Source organism: Mugil cephalus, chromosome 1 (genome assembly GCF_022458985.1).
Source record: "Mugil cephalus isolate CIBA_MC_2020 chromosome 1, CIBA_Mcephalus_1.1, whole genome shotgun sequence".
In the NCBI taxonomy this organism is placed as follows: Eukaryota; Metazoa; Chordata; class Actinopteri; order Mugiliformes; family Mugilidae; genus Mugil; species Mugil cephalus.
Window position 1 is genome coordinate 23,747,933 of NC_061770.1, and position 20,167 is coordinate 23,768,099.

General features: G+C 41.1%; 1 protein-coding gene across 2 annotated transcripts in view; it reads left to right on the forward strand.

Annotated features, from left to right (window-relative positions):
- Positions 1-20,167, forward strand: part of lamb2l (laminin, beta 2-like) — a 59,646-nt gene that overhangs the window by 2,304 nt on the left and 37,175 nt on the right. The window contains exons 1-2 of one of the 2 annotated variants that reach the window (XM_047603321.1): positions 9,502-9,727; positions 12,233-12,302. In XM_047603321.1, the coding sequence (XP_047459277.1) occupies positions 9,689-9,727; positions 12,233-12,302 (109 nt within the window). In that variant the 5' untranslated portion in view covers positions 9,502-9,688. Of the gene's footprint in view, positions 1-9,501; positions 9,728-12,232; positions 12,303-20,167 lie in introns of those variants that run through there. The other variant, XM_047603329.1, reaches the window with a different exon arrangement.

Genomic DNA, 20,167 nt, shown 5'->3' on the forward strand with positions numbered 1-20,167 from the left:
TAACTTAAACATAGCTCTGTGGTGTATTCCTTTACTTGGAGCTACAATTACCTCTCCCTACTGTTGATGTGTTGCTCTACTAGTGCCACCTCCCCAAGCTCAGGTTGGGATACATCTGATTTTAGGCTAGCTTAGCCTCCATAGCCAGTCGTTGCTGGTAATTAGCTTTTGGCTCAGTCTAAACTCCACAGTGATGGAAGAAAAATAGTTGGGCACTAGCATCAAACCTGTGAAGTGGACCCTTTATTTTTAGTTTAGTTTTGAATATAACTTTCAAACATAGCTCTATGGTGTATTGCTTAACTTAAAGCTACAATTAGCTCTATGCGCCTTCCCTACTGTTGCTCTATTAGTACCATCTCGCCAAGCCGAGCATATCTGATTTTAGGCTAGCTTATCTTCTGTAGCCTAGCTCGTTGCTGGTAATTAGCTTTTGGTCTGGACTAAACTCCACAGTGATGGAAGAAAAATAGGTGTTGTCAAACCTGTAAGGTGGACCCTATATTTTTCCCTCAGAGACAAACAGATACTCAGTACACAGTGTTGTTTCTGTGCGACTAGCATGTGGCAGAGTTAGCTCTTATATCTGCATCTGCCTAAAACTGCCCTATTTCATTAAATTTTTGCTTCTCACGCATTGATATTATCAACGTCGATTTGCAGCAATTTCCCTCCATGAGTTTAGTACCATCTGGGACTTCACGTGCTCCTGCATTGATGGACACTTAAAGAGACATTCATGCACGTAGATCGAGTCTCCAGCCCATTTCCTTTGCATATACCTTAGTTGTTTCTACTCTGAGAGTATCAGAGCCAGAGTACAAAAATTTGGCGGTACACAACCAGACATATAATCTTATATCGAAAAGCAGGGTCTCCAAACTGGTACTTTGTGTGTGAGGGAATCCCTAAAAATGTGAAGGGCTTTTTAAATTTAATTTTTCCCTTTGGAATTCCAAAGCGTAATTAATTTCCTTTGACCAGCTTGTGTGAGTATTTTGCTGTGCATCGGGTGGTACAGGTTCCCATGGCCCTTGAGGGCTTAGTGTAGCTTTAATCAGCTCAAGGACCTGGCCTCTCACCCTGCAGCTAATACCAGCTCCAACCTGAAGGGATAAGAGGATCCACGAGTCGTTCAGAGCCCAAGTGGTAGAACAGACCATGTGGGAGATGTGTTTTTTTTTTAATAATTTAATATAAACTCATTTGCAAGTTTATTAGGTACGAAACTAATGCATCCTAGTATAACAATCGTGCACAAGAGTGAGTGAGCTGTTGTCACGAATTGTGCCTTCATTTTAACGGCTGCGTCTTGTGTCGTGTACTAAGATGTGTTTCGATTGTTTTGGGAACCCCAGTCTAGTCAGAGATTGACATTGAATGAACACAAATTTCTCTCAGCCATTTGCTCCATTTTGTTCTGTTCTAATGAATATCTTTGATATCTTTGATGTTCATTAGGGCCGTCATTGTTGGGTTCTCTGTATGAGATGCTCGTTATCAATCCACTGGTTATATAAGTTCCTTCTGTGCAGCACTTCGACAAGACGGACTGATTAAGGCTACGCCTCTTTAGAATTTGTGTCTCTGCTGCTTCCTTCTTCCTGGGTAATTTAGTTATTTGAAGTCTCGGGCTAATTAATTGTATAGTCTGTACAATGTAGATTTGTTTACGTTTTGTTTTATTTATCTGTCTTTAGTTGTATAAATTGTGGATAAATGCTGCATGTCGCCATTTACTCTCATTTAATGTGTGAAGCTATGACCATCACATGTTTCATGTTTATGCCAGTTCTCCTGTTTATGACCCATTTTTCTGTATTGACTAATGCTTAACAGTGTCTGAGTAACTCCATACTCTTATCGTGGCCTTCTCTCCATTTCTATTTATAATTACAAAACAAACTAAAGGTGATCAAGCCTTTGTTGTGCTGGCCCCCACCCTGATGAATCAACTTCCTAAGAATAGCTGGACTGTTGACTCGCTGGACTATTTAAGCGTTTTTTAAAGAGTCTTTTCTTAGTTTAACATACTCATATTATGCCTTGTTTATTATGTTGGCTCGCTAATAGGTGTGACACACTTTGTAACTTCCTTTGCTCCAAGTCAAATTTCCAGACAAGTTCTGAGTATGTTCTTTATTTTGAGTGGGTGGTTTACACCAATCTGTAACCCCTGGGGTTGAAAAACTTGATGGGAAACAAAACAAGAAACTGTTTTGGCCTCAGCTCCACTTTGATCATTTCTAAGTTATCTGGTAGAGAGATGGAGTCGGTCACTGCCAAGATCGCGATTATAAGATCTTTTGGTCATTACCCAGAGTTTATGACCATAGATGAGACTTGGAACGTAGATCGAATGGTGAATTGAGAGCTTCGTCTTTCGCTTTATCTCTCTCTTCACCACTTCAGACTGATTAAGATCTCCCACTCCATCCTGTCCTCACTCGTGAACTCCTCCACTAGAGGCAGGACCTCCTCCTGGACCTGGAGTGAACAATCCATCTTTTTGCCTCTGAAGACCATGGCCTCAGACTTGGCGGTGCTGAACTTCATCCCAGCCGCTTCACACTCGGCTGCAAACCACTCCAGTAAGAGCTGTAGGTCGTAGGTCAGTCAAGCTAAGAGGACCACATCATCCGCAGCAAAGAAGGGACGAGATCCTTGAATCACCGAACTCAACACCCTAGAAATTCTGTCCATAAAAGTCATGAACAGAACCCTCACCAGGTACAGGTCCAATTTACAGCCGACTACATGGACCAAACTCTCGCTCCTTTGGTACAGACACTGAATGGTCCTTAGCAAGGGGCCTTCCACCCCATACGTATGTGGACTGGTTGGGCAAACATTTGGACCCATTTCCCCTCCAGCACCCTAGCAGCGGTAAAGAGCTGGTCCGTGGTTCCACCACTTTCTTCCTCCTCGATCTGAGGTTCAACTATCGATTGGACCCTCTGTTCGAGCATCCTGGCATAGACTTTCCCAGTCTCTGGTCCCCTTTTTTAACGACGGAGACCACCACCCTGGTCAGCCACTCCATCGGTGCTGCCTCCAATGTTCATGCAATGTTGCAGAGGCGTGTAGAAAAAAAAAAGAAAAACTTCTTGGCTTCCTGAAAAATGCATCTGCTTCCCGGCACAATGTGATGATTTTATTTTGGGTGTCAGCCGGTCTGATGAGCTGCAATCACTGCTAATCGCTCAGGATATCTGCCTCGTTGATGGTGTTTCTTTTTTCATTTCCTGCATGCAAGAGCACCAACTTCACTGAACGCTAATTAATGATATGTGTTGGAGAATGGATTAAGAGAGACAGGATTAATAGGGTACCCTGCGTATAGGGTAGAAAACAATCTGGGAAAGTTAATGAGCTGAGCTGTTTCTCAACTGCTGACTGCATTTCTAAAAGTAATTACCAAAAACCTATTAGTACATAATAGTCAAACAAGAATTGGAATATATGATGGGCATGGCATGCTGGGAACCGCATGCTGTCCATTTGGCTTGTTTGGTACATTTCCCACTGACAGCTGACTGTGAAGTCTTGGCCAGGTTACGTAAAAGTGGTAGCTGCCAATTGTCAATAGCAAACAAAGAAATGTTTGCGTTTATCAAGGAAAATGAGCCCATATTACATATATGTGAGTTGCAAAAGCAAGGGCACTCCGAGGATAGCTTGCTGATGGCAAGGCGAAATTTGATTCCATATCATTAGAGGTTTCTCCAGTCAATGTAAATGAGATTCATCTTGAGAAACCTGAACAGCCGTTGTGTGCATGACAGAGTGGCAAGGACGAAGCCACTGTTCTCCAGGAATAACACTTCAGTCTGTCTGCAGTTTGTTAAACATCATGTGAAGACAGAAGACTGTTGGGTTTGTTGGTTTGTTCTAGTGGGGAATGGAGACATGACAGGTGGGACGGTGCGACACACGGCAGGAAACATTCAATTTAATCCATCTCCTTTCTTGACAATAATCAATTAATGAATTATTTTCCTGTTTTCCTGCCTGAATGATTCGGTTTCCAAGGTTCAAGTGTGCCGCAGCACAGCACCATGCTCCTGGGACCTGAACATTGGCTGAACATTGAGTACAATTTAAGAGTGGAAGTGCCCCGTTTTGAAACGATGTGCAGTGGAAACAAGCTCATTGCAGCCACTAATGCTCACCTGCCCAAAAAATGGATTTGGCTTTGTTGTTTTGTGTTGCTTTTTGGCACAGATTGCAAATGTTTCATCATTTCTGTACTTCTGACTTTTGATTTTGAAGCAAGTGATTGCAAAGCTGCAATTTTATTTTCTTTTGGACTCTGTGTTATTTGGTGTTAATGATTTTTGCTTTGTTATGAAGTATAACATTACATTGTTTGATCAAAAAAAAAAGTGTAGTTTGTTTGTTGTTTTTGTTGGGCTTGAAGATTCTCTCTTGTTCGGAGTGGGGAATGACCAAGAAAGTTTGAGAAGCACTGGATTAAGACCAAGGTAGAACTGTTTGCTTTAAATTAGAGGCGTCGTCTCTGGAGATGAAACAAATGCCTTGTTTGGGCCTGTTTTGTTGCATTTGGAGAAGGACGTCTTGTCAGCATTGATGGACCAACGAATTATAAGTGAATTATACCAGTGAATTCCAAAAGAAGATGTCGGGGCATGTGTCCGTGAACTGAATCTGAAGAGAAACTGTGTCATGCAGCCAGACAACGAGCCAAAGGAGAACAAGATGAATGTTTAGTAACGGCCAAGTCCTGAACTTAATCCAGTAGAAATGTTGTGGAAGATCAAACAGCGCATGTGAGGGAACCCATCATCGTCTCAGAACTAAGGGAGGCCACAGCTGGAAACAAGGGTTCAACTACCTTAGTTAAATGCATATAATATTTCATTTTCATCTGTTTAATTGTGAAAAGTGAAAATCCGGTGATGTTTTCTTGCAGAAATGTAAGTAGTAGAAGTTAAATTCACTTCAAAACAGTTCTTATGTAAGCAAGGGTTACGCTAACCAATGTGAAGCACCGTTTCATTTCACTCCTCTGGACTGTGTGCCTTCCACATGCAGCCCTGCCCGGATTAATCTGTCCTGACCTCCTCTGCAGGATTTAATGCTGCGGCACAACCTCAGAGTTGCCCCGATCACCTTCACATCTCGCCTACAGATTTTACACCATTTCTAGTCCAAACATGAATGTGGTGATTGTGTTGCTCGCAGCGCGTCTGTAGTTTAATCACCTTGAAGGCTGCTCACTGGCTACTGTTTGGTCATGCCCTCGCGTGAGGTTTTATTTTTTTTTTGTCAGCCTTGCAGGTGTGTCCCTAGACAGCCGAAATGACTGTCAGGCTAGAACTGATACAGTGTGTAGCTGTTGAGTTATATTCTTAATGATTATGAATAGAGATGAATGCACATTCACACTTTTCTATTGTGTCTGTGTGTGTGTGTGTGTGTGTGTGTGTGTGCATAGGTTGGTGTGGAACAAAGGCTAAGTCAGGCCAGCGGTAAAAGGAATTTGTGTTTTATTTCTGGGTCAGTTACATTGAAAATCCACTCTGCTTCTCACACTCTGACACTGAGAAACACGCCTCTCCCTCTCTGGAATCCAGAAGTGGAAAAATAATCTTTTCTTTCTACTGTGAGATGCCGGCATAGGTGAAGCAACTACCCAGACAGATATTATGAGATTTCCTTCAGCTCCAGGGCAATGATCTGATGATATATGTAGTGGATTAGGAAGCTGCTTTGAAGGCGAGTCTTTTCCTTGTCAGGCACTGTGGTTAAACTGAATCCCTTTTATTTAAAGATATTGAGTTTGGGTGGTCGTTTTTTTTTTTTGTTTTTTTTTTAATCAAATCGGGCAGATGTTTGAATGTTGTGTACATCTAATTAAAGTGATGTTGCCTAACTTAAAAGGCCCATTGCAAATAAAAAATAAGCGTTGGATTCGTAGTATTGATGTGTGTTCGTGTTGAAAACTGTTTTGCCTAGAAGAGGTTTTGCTCTGCACGGTTCAGTGTGGTCTGTGCAATTTTATTTTAATCTGGGTAGATACAATCTTTGTGGCTTCAAGGTGTGTCACTATAATTTATGATGGCTCGGGATTTTTTTTTTCTTCTTCTTAAACGCATTCTGGTGCATAATTGCTACTGAGTCAGTGTGAATAAATTCAGAGAGAAATGCTCCAGTTTTACCCCCCATCATTATCCTATATTTGAAATCGATGGAGAGCGGCACCGTCTAGCATGATAGGATGTCTTGCAGTGCTCTCGTTTTAATCGTTGGCTGCGTGAGCAGGGATTTTTAAAGCATACAAGAAAACATAACAGCCCACCTCCGCCTCTGTGATCTCATAATCTGGTTCTATTTCTAGCCCAGCCTGCGTTTTACCGCACCTCAACCTCTGGATGGTCTGTTCAGTAGCTTTTCATTTGATGCGTACACACACATTGCGCTGTGCTCAAGGATGTGGGAACCTGAGGATGTTTGGACTAGTGTGTTGAGATTTCTCGTCTGATGGCTGCACAGTATCACGCTGCTCTGAACTTCAACCCGTCTTATCGTACTGTTACGGTTTGTGTGTCCGTGTTTGCTCAGGGTCATAGAGTATGGGACTATGAAGATTGCGTCTTATATGTCCAAGTCCTTAGCTTTTATATGTTAGTGGAGAAAATAATACACCGATCAGCCACAACATTATGACCACTGACAGAAGATTTATACCATCTTGTGACAATTCACTGCTCTGCTGGAAAACTTTTGGACCTGGGATTCATTCATGTGGATGTTACTTAGACATGTAGCACCCACCTAGACCAGACCAGACACACACACACACACACACACACACACACACACACACACACACACACACACAGGACACCCACAAAAGACCCATGTCCATTCTCTGATGAGTCACAACTGTTCTGGAGGCACAAAGAAGATAGAACTTGTCTATATTCATGGCTTTGACGTGATTTCTAACAACTAACAATATTGTATCAATTACTCCTTGAATTGGAAAGAAACGTAAGCATAAAAGCACCTTACCTTTTGATATTAAAGCAATGCTCACTTACATCTTAATTATTACTAACAGTCCAATATGCACACACAGCTAACCATCACTGTTATAAACCCGTTTATTAGTTTCCTGATTCAAAGGAAAACATAAGATCACAAGAAATATGTAGCTGGAGTTACTAGCAGGACTTTTGCCTCAACTTAAATTCATTGAAACTTTCTGTTGACATTCGTGATAACAGTTTAATTGAATGAGGTGTTAACATTTATCTCCAAGAAGAAATGTTTTCTCAAAGGCTGTCTCAGAAATAAATTAACAAAACAGAGAAGAAGAACCCTCGACAGCCTCAAATAATCTCCCCATGTACACTCTCGTAGTTCCACTTGTCTGTGCTCAGTGTGTGATACTGAGCCTCTCCATCTCCCTCTCTGGCAGAGGTCAGCAGCCACATCACTGCAGCGCTAGGAATATAAATGCAGCTTTGTTCTCTCCTGCGGTTTGTCTAGTAGTCCAGCTTGGATCACTCGTATTCAGACCCGTAAACCTTCGTATGCAGATGTCTCACGCACAGAGACACAGACACGTGTCTGCCCACTCCTTTCTCTTTTCTAATCCAGTAATTGAACTAGACTTACTGCGGCAATCCAGGCTTTAATCATCCGCCATGATTCAGCTCTAACTTTTCACCTTCTTTTATTTTCTAACTAGAGGTAAAAGGGAATCGCTGAACTCTGGATCTCTGCAGAATTACACCACATAATATTCTGCGGTAGATTGCACTGAGTTTATACATATTTGGCAAATCAACTAGCTAGGAGCTAGTTAGCTTAGCTTAGACTTAGATACTGTATTGATCCAGCAAAAAAAATATAAGATTTTCATATTTTCAAATCTCAATTATCATTTCAAAATGATAAGGTCCAATAATATGGATGGAAAAGCATCATAAGAATCATCTCGCTTCATCTGTCCAGTAGAAACAGAATTAGTCTCCCAGCACTACTACAGGTAATTAGAATATTTTGGGTATAAAGGCAAAACGGTTGTTTTCACACTTCAATTTGGGCTACAAAAACCTTTATCATTAAGTTACGTAACTGAATGCGACTGAGACAAAATCTCACTGGCCAAAACCAGCTAAATTGCATTTAAGAAACTTAATTTTTACAAATGATATTTCATTTCATTTCTAATTTACTTGTACTCATTTACACTAAAGCAAATTATTTATAGGTTATTACTGGAGGTGGGTAATGGCAAGGACGTCACGATACGATACTTTCCCGCGATATTTTGATATATTGCAATATTCTGCATAATTTAGTGAGAAATTTTAAAATGCAGCTTAAAATATAAGTTGTATATATGTGCATCAGATGACAGTGATAATTAAGGGGACAAACTGAGTCAAAACATGACTTTTCCTTTTTCTTTTCAAATTGATATTAAGACATTCAAAGTCAATATTGTATTGGAAGAAAAAGTATCGCGACATATTGTCATATCGATAATTTGTAATGATACAGGTCCACCCTGCTTGAGATGACATTGGGCTGCATGTAACTAAAATTAATTTGACTCTCCTGGCATAAATAAATCACGGTCACAGGATCTGATTGATGTGGCAGATCTTTACAGGAACATAATCAGTTCCCAGAAAAACACTGGAGTGAGAAAGTTTGTGGTGGACTACCCCTCATCCAGAGAGAGGATGTGAAGTAGTGCTGTCTGCTGATATGGAAATCTGGGGCCAATTACAGCTCAGAGATTAAAAAAAAAGATCTCATCAAGATGAAATGAAGAAACAGGCACAATTTATTTTGACATATTTATTTAAACATTTTAAACTGCTATGTCAAAGGCAGCGCAACCAGCTACCGCAATAATTCTAGTACGCCTGCAACTTCTTCTTTTCTCATTCATAAAAAGCATTTATGTCATCCAAGAAATCCCTAGAAATCAGAGACGTGTGGTCCCTGCGACCTTTGACCAGCAAATTCTAATGAATTCATTGTTAGGCGTGAGTCTAATTTAAAGATATTTGAGACAATGTGTTCATGAAACTCAAACACAAGTTGATGTGGCACTAGTTCTCTCATGTCCTCGCTATGAAAGTGGTGCAATCCAGTGACCTAGTTTTACCCCAAAAAGCCAAAATGTCACCCTTTTCAGATTCATTCATCCCTTTTTTTTCTCCTCCACTCGTTTTCTCCTCTTCCACGAACCCGCTCTGGCTTCCTCTTCCCTCTCTCGGCTCTGCCTTAGTGTCCAGAAGAAAGGGGTGGTGCATTCCAAAAGCCTGGAGACCGTTCCCCTCTTTCAGCCAGTGGCCCGCAGAGTGACAGAGGAATTAGAATAAGAATAGCTGCCCATTCACCCCCAGTGCCCCAGTGACGAGCTGGAGAGAGGGGGGGGGAGGTTGGGGTGGGTGAAATGAAGGGGGTCCCGTACACCCTCTCTCCGTGTCCCCATTGGCCGGTGGGGTTCCCTCTGTTTTTACATCGCCGCCGTCAGTTGTGCTTTCAAGTTTGTTTTACACATTCTGGCGCACATACGCACCACACATGTGCATGCACGCGTAAATGTACACACCGGGCTCCGGGGCTTGCACACGTGTGCACTGGGACATAGAAATCTGCACGCTGTCAAGTAGAACTGACCCACAGAGGACGCAGGATGAGCAGCTCTGACCGGACCGAGGAGAGCCGAGGCTGCGTGAGTACCAAGCTGCTCTCAGAATCACCACTCTTAACTTCAAAGTTTTTCGCACAGATTCACACAAGCGTCGGCTAAAATCTGTCTCTGTATCGGTGTGTTTTCCGTCGTCGGATTCTAGATTAAAACGTGACCTTGTGCTGCCACCGTCCCTGTGGGGAGTTGTGGATAAAGTGTAAGCCCGTTTAACTTTGTAGCTGTTAAACTTTAACAGCGGCGCAGTGGTTTTAACTGTGCAGCAGGTGTTTTTTAAATTTTTTTTTGTTTTTTCCTTTACATGTGTTTTCCAGCACATTCATTTAAATGTTAGTTGTCAACTGATATTAGGTGTCATTAAGTCAAGGTTCTTGTTTTAAATCTTCGTTGGCAAAGAGGCTTCAAACTGCTTCGCACATCTCTGCACTCTAGACTGTGAAGTGAGGGGCCCCCAACACATGGGCGTAATAATATATAGGGAAAAAAGTCTGGTTTGTCATTATCTATGTGATTTTTATTTAAGTCCATAGCTGAAATATATTCTTGAAATCTAATGTCTTTATATTCTGTGTTTTTGTCTCACTTGAGTGGGCTCAGTCTCCACAGAGTAATAAAAGACCACACATCCAAAAGTCAAAAGTTCATGAAGCAGTACTTTAGAGCCGAGTTTCCTTTCAAAGTATCAAGAACTTTATGTCCCTAGGAACTTGTTTCAAAGAAGTAAAAGGTTTCTTCAACCGCGATCTAACGACTACTCTCAAGAGGTTGTAAAATGCTCAACCTCAGTCTCAAATGTTCAGCGCTGCAGATTTCTTGTTCGAAAAGTCCTGGGAGCTTAATTGAGACACAAATTCCTAAATCTGTTGTTGATGTTACCTTGACCCTGGGACAAAGGTCCTGTAACGGAAAAGTTGTTTTCTAAATTGCATCATTATCATTATAGCTGAACAAGTTAATGTAATGAGTTGGAAATATTGAAGTAATGGAGTTTAAATTGAAGTCAGCCTGCATTCAAATCACAAAACAAATAGAAAGGACAACCACCCTTTTTTTTCTGCAGAAAACCATGTAGTCATGTACTTCCATCCAATATTACCACATTACCACCCCTCAAGTATGAATATAATCTTGTTTTTTTTTTAGGACGCTGGTTTGTTTAGACTGTGGTTTGAAGTATTTGCATCTAAATTTCAAAAACAAAGTCAGTTCCTTATTGTTATGTGTGCAGTCACGACTGTGTAAATCTCGTGGGCCACCAAGCTGAGACCTGCTTTAAAATGCAAATCTGAAGTTATGTTAAGTCTAATTTGAGAAATTCTGTAAAACGAAGACCTTTGCGTTATTGCTTGAAAGGCAACAAATCCATTTACCGTCTAACTTAAGTGTTTTATTTGTAGTCCAGAATCAATGCTGACATTTTCTCCGGTTCTGTTGTGCTTCTGTTTCCAATTTCATCCGTCTCAGAGGCCGTTTTATGTCACTGAGCGACATGAACATTATGTGTTGTGTCTGTCTGTCAGTGCGACACAAACAGACACACAAACCGCTCCATACACAGTATCCAGCCCTATTCAGTGAGCAGAACCCCACATTTAAGGAGTGTTGGCAGACCTTGGTGTCAGAAAGTCAAGTCGACCTTGAGCCACATAAAAACCCAGTTGAAAGTGATGCTTTGCAACAATGAAATCTAAATTCTTCACCTGAACACATGTGTTGACAACAGACAGCTCATGTGCTACATAGTGTGAGCTGCAGATATGTATAGCCTGTACAAAAACAGGCAGCAACGCAGCATTTAATAGCACTCCATAGAGTGTTGTTAGATGGGATAGTGTAGCAGGTATCTCTCTGAAGTCTTCTCTGTGTCCTGCAGCTAAAGGTCTAATAACTTTATCTAATAGTTGATGTGCAGCCTCCTTCTCTGTGTTACCCACGGACGTTTGGTGAAGTTGTTAACTGGCTCCTGCCCAGAGGATTTGGACCATTTATCTGCTAGCGTTAGTTGTATTTCAGGGCTGACACGTCACAGTAGTATCTTTAGTGAAGTATTTCCACACACTTGATGAACCGCTGCTAGTTTGCTGCTTCGCACTGGGTCCGTGTTGTTGTTATGTAATCAGTGACTGGTCGAAACAATGCTTAAATGTGGCATGGCACAACAGTGAAGTCATTAAAACTGGCTGTTAACTTTGACAGACTCAGATTGGTCAATAATTAACATTAAAAGACTGGTATTGGATTGGATCTATAAAACATCTTCGGGTGTTGTGGTGACATTAACCATGAAAGCTGCTCTTGGACCAAAAAACACAGGTGCGACATTTACTACAGCCAGAGAAGACCTGTAAAATATTTTACCGTCTACCTTTACTACCTGGAAATGACAAACAGGATAAAGGTTAATAGACAGAATCTCTGCAAGTGACCTGGGTTAATTTGCTAATGAACCTGACCTCCCCCTCCCACTGGCACCATATCAAACTAAACATGTTTTGTGTAATCCTTGTGTCTGATCCCTGTGTGTTACAGAGTCGTGTCCATGCGTTCAGGCGTCCCACCATGCTCATCGCCACCATGCATCTGAGCCTCCTCTTGCTGGGTGAGTAGAATTCATACATCACTTCGGTGTCATCCGGGGAGAAGCTGAAAAAGAGGTTTTAAATTTTAGTTGCAATCAGTGTTGATTGATTTTGGTGCGAAAGCAAACTACACCAAGCGCTGGGTTTGCTTTGAATTGTGACTGATGTGATTTGCAAATTCCTCCTCACTGGGTGCAGCAGTAGGGTATCAGATTCAGAAATCCTATAATATGTCATTTACTTGAAACACATAGACTGAAGGCCAAATGAAATCTCCAAAGACTCTTTCGCTCTACATCATTAGGCCCAATCCATCATTCTTCATGTTTGCTAATTACAGAGAGTTACAGGTTACTCTCCAAGTAGAAAAACAAGATCAGTCGCTGATTGAAAGTTGATGGTTCAAACCCTGTGATTCAGTGAATAAGCCAGGATTGGTCTCTTAACGCGTGGTTATGTTGCTGTTGAACAAGTCATCAAGGGAAGCGACTGGGTTAAAATCTTGTGCTTTACCTCCATCTCCAAATGTGAACTTGCATTGCGTTGTTTGCCTGCAAATTTGCAAATGCTCATACATGCACAGGCCATTTTATTAGGTGCACTTTGCAAGTTCCCGATTAGAGCCCCTTTCTATCTCCAGAGCTGCCTTTATTCTAAATGACATGGATTCATCAAGGTCCTGGAAAGATTCCTCAGAGAGTTGGCTTCATCAAGCAGTTTGCTCCAGATTTGTTCTCTGTTTGTCAGCGATGCATCGCATCCTAAAGGTGCTTTATCGGATTGAAGTCTAATGATTGTGGTGGATATTTGAGTTGAGTGAACTCGATGTCATTGTTCAAGAAACCGGTCTGAGATGGTTTTAGCTTCATTAGCCCGAGGCATCCAGACTCTGATGGTACTAACAGGAGCAAAGTGCACCACGAAAAAGTCCCCTTCACCATTACAACACCACCACCATCCTGAACCATTAATACAAGGCAAGCTGGATCTCACCCTACCACCTGAATGTAGCAGCTTTTCCAGCCTTCTATTGCCCAATTTTGACACTTGAGAATTATAGCCTCAGTTTCCTGTCCTTAGGTGACAGGACAAGCACTCAGTGTGGCTTTCTGCTGCTGTAGCCCGTCCTCTTGCATCCAGTAACAGAAGTTTTTGATGGTGATGACCAAAGAAAATCAGATTTAGTCTTTAATGAGGTCATTCTCACCTTGACATTTTGTATATAGAGCTTTGCACTGGAAGAGAAACCAGGCCGCTATCTATTCTCTAAGAAGGAATTAATGAGGATTGCCTTAAACTGTGAACTCACTGCATCTCACACAGAAACACTAATTGACTGCATAATTACAGCCTGACAACCCTGCAGTCAAACAAATTCATTACCAGGGACACGGGCTTTAAAAGGCAGCAGGATAATAGCCGGTGTGCACATTAGCTGCATCCCGTCAGGCTCATGACGTCTCCGGTGGTCATTCAAGCCCAGGTTTATTAGGTCAGCCTGTGGGATTTGGCAAACTCTTAAAAATCTGGGATATTTGTGGAATGTGTTGTACACTGACGGCAGGGCTGGATCCGAGGCGGGGTTAATGAGCCCATGTGACTGAACAGGGGCCACACACAGACACAGTTAAATGTGATTTACTTGGAGGATCTTTTCGGTCACCAGTGTGTCTACGTCCAACGTCCAATATTTCAGCTAGGAAAAAGAAAAGTGTTTTAGGAATTTGTGATATTTCCGCAATATTTCACCACTAGTTGCATGTGGATTTGCTTTTGTCCAGTTCTTCTTTGTTCGTCATTTATTTATTATTTTAATCCAAAATGCTGCCACACATCAGCCTTCAGGCGTGACGGTGCTCTCAGAGTTAGAGTTTCCGTCATGTTTTGGTCCTCCCTCGCACGTGGACTAACATTGTTTAGCGCTCTTGTGAGGCTGGTCATGCGGAACCTGTCTCGTGAGACCGCGGTGAGATGCGGGAAATTAATTATGAATCAACATCAGATCTATTAAATGGCTATCGATATGAATCACACACACAATGTGGAGACCCATTACATGTGCTGCGCTCGCCTTTCCTTGCACGCTTGCACACAGGTATCTGGGTCAGTCTGTGTTGATTATTAACTGAGAGAGGGGTGTGTCCATGTGTGTTTATGGACGGACCCTTTAACTTCAATTCACCATCGAACCATGAGATCTGGAAACTATTGGATGCAGAGGAAATTGCACAGTTTCAGGTGTTCAATATTTGTGTGTATGGACTGTCCCACGCATGAACTGTGCTTGAGATATTGGAGAAACCAGATTTGTGGCCGACCTGCTGGGTCAAGCTGCTAGCTAGCTCCAGGACTGGGCCGCCTTTCCTCACAATATCCAGCTCTTCATTCAAACTATGTGAAATAAGGCTGCACAATTAATCGAATTTTAATCGTGATTTTGTCTGCCATGATTAAATGAACCTGATCGTTGGCGATATTCACATTTAAAATGTGGGCGTCTGCCTCACATCTAACCGAGCACTTTGTCAGCCAGTAGTCAGCCGACCACCAGGGGGCGACGCATGGTTAAGGCTTCATTAAGGTGCCCAAATAAGAAGTGAGCGAAACCGTGCAGCCTCAAAATCACTTGGTGGACTGATGAGAGAGAGTCAGTATGTCTTTATGTACAAGCTGTGATTGTTTCCACTGATTTGCACTTCATGATTAATAGCAAATTTATTCTGTAAGTCGTCGGTAACTTGTAAAATTTTGGACATTTCTTTTATATGATTAAGCATTTATTCTTATTTAAAGTTTCATTTTGCATTTAACAATTGTTCAGATTTTGTTTGTTTGAAAGTAGTGTAATAAAAATACAGATGTTTCCGCTAATACGATGAATAATCGGGATTAATAATCGTGAAATTGACTTTTACATAAGTTGGAACTACATCGATAGCCAGATCTCTTTGACTCCCGCAACACATGACGGCTGAAATATGATTGGATAACATTTCTAATGAAAAGTTACATGACCAGAAACACTACAGCTGAGAGATAGACAAGCCATGCAATGAAAAGAACAGGCTATCAGGAGTAATTTAGTAAGTTTCAGCCAGCAGAGAAAGTTTTTCTGGCCCTGATGACCCACCACTGCTAACACAAATTATACGGTTGAAACACTGAGCACCATAAAGTTTTGGGATTGTTCACGTATTTTGCTCAGTGACATTGGCGGATGTAATAATGAGCTTGCATTGGTTCACTCTCAGCCAGTAAAGCACATTAGCGAATGTAGTCTCAGACAGACTTTATTTGTCATTCAGATTTACATAAAAATGAAATTTCAGTGCAATGGCTCCGGGCGCAGCAGGAGTACTGACAGAAACAAAAAGTAGAAATAATGTACATATACATAAAAAGTGCGATCAATCAGCCACTGTCATCAGATGATATTCTGCCTAAAGAAAAGTCAGAAAAGTCGATCAAATGATGCAAAAAAAAAATGAGGGCGGGGGAGTTAAATGAAACAAATCGTGATCCTAGAGTTTGTGGAAAAGTTTTATTACATTCCTTTCTTCCTCTTACACTGCTGTTACTCAGAAACGTTGGTTACTCATTTAGCAGAGCACCCTTTACTGTGTGCTGGAGCTCTGTGGAGTTCAGTGTGCTCTGGTCTTGAACGTCTCAGTGAACGTGTTCATTTGGGAAGACCTATTGTTTATGTCCAGCTCTCTGACACCTGGAGTGTTTTCTCTAATGAATAACATCTTCCCCTCTGTCCCTGCATTCTTTGCATAACCTTGGACACAAGGAGTTGTGTTTACCTATAACTCACCCCCGTGTGTGTCTCTTTGGGTTTCATTGCCACGTGCTACACTGTAATCACACCCTGGCAAACCAGCTGGTGTCAGACAACATCTGCACAAAAGGCAGAGCTTCGGGACGTAATAAGACAGAGATGCACAGCAAACCTGTGAACAGAGATTGATGTAAGTACGTAGTGCCGCAGAGAAATGGATGAAATCTAATTGTCTGCTTTCTAACAGCCGAACCAGGAAACCAGGGCACGTGAAGCCAATCCTGTACCGATGCATAATTGCAGTGAGGCGCACAGGTTTTCTCGTTTTATTCATCGTGTAATGTGAATTAGCCTGGCATTTGCCTCAAGTGTTGTTGTGTGATGAGTCAGAGACATTGATCACAGCACTTTGAATTAAGCCAAGAATCAAGAGTAAATTACCGCATTCACAACCAGAAAACCACCCGTAAGCCATGGCAAAATGTGTGCAAAGGATCTGAACACATTTTATTCAATGCAAGGATACTTGCACTCCTTGATGGCAGCAGCCATTTCTAGCAGGATGCAGCCTGACACAGACACACACACAAAACCCCAACACAACAACTGTTTGGAGGCACAAGGGAGACCTACACAACAATAGGAAGGGGAACATAATGTTATGCCTGGTCGGTGTACATTGCAATGAACTCATCTCTAGGCCCACTCAGAGAGCTCAGTATTGAAGGAACAAATGATTTTACTAATACAGATGTGATGACAAGAACATCTTAACATATCTATTGATGCAGTTATATTTAGGCAAGCTTGGGATTACTGTAAAAGAAATGTAACGCGCCCATTTACATTCCCTCCTGCTAGTCAGGGCAGGCGAATACCGGCTGAAAGAAAAGTTTCCTGCAGCCCACACAGAGCGGAGATGAACACTGCTATCATGTCTGAAGTATCCTTTTAGGTTGTTTTACATGTGGGCCTGTAATTACCAACATGGACGCCATTCTTTTCTGTTTGACCATAGGGTGACAGAAGCCAAGAGAAAGCCATTAGACGGAGTGCTTTTGGAGAGTGGCCTTAATTTAGCGACATTCCTCGCATGTGTGGTTGATTTCAAAAGACAAACTGAGTCATTAATTAAAGCTGAGGCAAAAAAATGAGCCCTGAGGGGTACATGCCTAGACAGAGTGTCAGAAGTGGGTGTCATAACATATCCTTTTGTTACTTCTGTCATTCTTTCTGTCAGTCTTCAATATATATCATCAGTGTGATGGATACGTAACCAATGCACAAAAATTAATAGTCTTGAACATCGATCAATCAAAGTAAAAGTGCTGCTTTTCATTTAAGTGACGTGTGAGTCGGTTTCAATCTCTGGCGATCTGTCATCATCCAAATAGATTCTGTGTGCTGCTCTCATTAAACTAGGTAAAGAAATGACTGCATGCATACAAATGATGCATTCTGGCAACGTATCAGGGACGCTATTGAATCGCAGGTCATCTTCCTGCACTTGAAACACTGCATGAATCACAATGTAGTTCCACATTTAATTCAAGATTCAAGATCACTTTATTGATCCTGTCCAAGAGTCACGAGATAAGAAAAAAAGTAAGTCTAAGTCTGAGGTAAACAAAAAAGACACACATAAACAAGACATATGCATAGAAATAAAAAACAAAAACAAAAAAATAAGTAGGAATAAGTATGAGGTAGAAGTAAAATTTAAAAAAAAAATTAACAGTCCAATTTACATGAAACATATAGTAAATAAATCATTTAGCTACAATGTCTCGGTGTAAAGTTAGCCAAAGTTTCTCAGACTATTAGTTTAACCACAGTTAGAATTGTGTAGTAAAATACTAACTCTTCACCTGTGCAGTGAAATGATGGTTTAGATGTTAGTCTATCATTTATCTATTGCACCTCCAGAATAAACAAGCAGACAAATTTTCATTTAGGTCTTTAAAACTTTTCATTCCAATATGATATATCAGCAGCACAGGAACTCAAGATTATGACTTTTCTTAAAGGGTCTTTTTCTAAAGGTCCAAAAATGTCACTACTTAGAATAACGTGCATCACTTAGTCATTGGAAATGTAGCCTGCTAGCCAAAAAAGAGTGGGCACCCTTTATATTTTATTACTAGTTTATCGAATTGGGACAGCGCACATTAATCAACGTTGATGCATTAGCTATCAGTGTAAATGCACCAGACTTAGCACAAATGCTAAATTTCAGCCATAGTCCCAAGGCTGAGTGTGTCTTGCAATTTGGTCCTCCCTCCCTCCCTTGCTATTGTACGTGACCGGCAGGTTATTTGACCACTGAATGAACCTGCTGAGTAAAGTCATACTTGTAAAATGAGATCAGGCGAAACTCAGTGACAGCTCAGTTTCAGTATTCTCAAAGTGGTTGTTTGAGTTTGAGGCTAGGACCACCGGAACACAGACACAAACTCTGTAATTTCTTACCTTTTTTACAACCTATGAACTTCATTATCTAAATAACCTTTAGTAAAACTGAATATTTTCTCATACTGCTTGAGTTTCAGTGTCACGCCGCCTTGGGTCCCATGTTTGACCAGGGCGTGTTTGATTGTTATCTACAGTCCACAGGTCTGCTTTCTGTCACGTTTATGTGCAGCTTCATGCTCTGTCAATTTTACATTGGCTATGCATTTAGTGAAATTCCATTATAAACTGATATTACGGTGGCAGATATGTTTTTGTTTGCAGGTACAGCTGGGCTGCGTTAATGTTTCACAGGAATTCAGCAAATCTTCCTCCGTTAAGTCTTTAACTTGAACTTGTGCCAAGACTTCTATTATTGTGTGAACATGAGAGGGTGTGTGTGTGTGCAGAGATTAGATTCTAAAGTAAAGATTTTCTGTTTGACCTTTATCACAGTGATTTTCACAAGGTCGCTTTCTCACATACAAGAATCTACACATTGTATAAATATGGTACTTTTCAAATGCAGTTTAATACGTAGTCAATATTCGTGTAGGATATAGGAACCTACTTTTCCTTGTGGCGCTCGTGCATTGATATGCGAGAGGAGAGAAGCTGCAGCACGGCAGACAGAAACAGAAGCATCGTTTACAGTTATTTCACTTCACTAAAATAAAGCAACATGTGACTTGTGTCTAAAGTCTGTGAGGTATTGTGGCAACACCACAAATCATGAACCGCATAGAAGAGCATGACGAGTTACACCGGAGGCAATTAGAGGCACATGAGACAGGGAGGGAGAGCTCAGGGAAATACCCCCACACCTGAGACAGACCTGTATGATGAAAGCCCTGAAAATTCAGAGAGGCAGACAATATCCAGGTATATAGTGAAAATACATCACAGGCTATGGATCCTAAAAGAATTATATCCAAGTCAGAGCGACTGTTCTTATTTTCAGAGAGGTTTTTATTTAAATGTTATTAGCTCAGATTTTCAGTTGACTTGTTCATTTTCACAAATTGTCTTTGATTACTCTGATTACAGAGAAAACAAAGTCTGACATTTGCTTAATTCTTATACAGAAGTAAAGAACCCTTCATGGTTCACATCACAGTGACGTCACAAAATGAGCTGGAGGCAAAACATAGGAAAGCTTGAGGTGAACACTGTCACTGTCGACCGTGAGGTGTCACTGTCACTGTCGACCAAAATCGAAAAATCAAAAATGCTAACTTGAACACTAACAATTTTGGTTTGGCTTTGGTGATTAAAAGAAAGGACTGGAGTGAGATAATCATCAACAACGTGCACACTTCAAATCAGATAAGATTAAAATGTAATGAATCATCAGTTTCAGTCTGGATAACGTTATGAGTTAGACTAAATTGTAACTGAAATTACGTAAGTTAATCATTATTTGGGGGGATTTTTGTTACATGCTAATGCTAACTGCTAGCTAACGCAACGGTACTTGTGTTGCATTTACTACGTTCCCCTCCACAATTGTTCCACTTACTTCTTGTAATATCTTTGCTGGAGACACTTCACTCGATATAGACAAGTTTTTAAAATTGATGGTCTAAAATTGAGTGAGTGTATTAGTATATTCTCTTCACTCAGTTAAAATATTCTAACCAGCATGTTGTGTTTGAG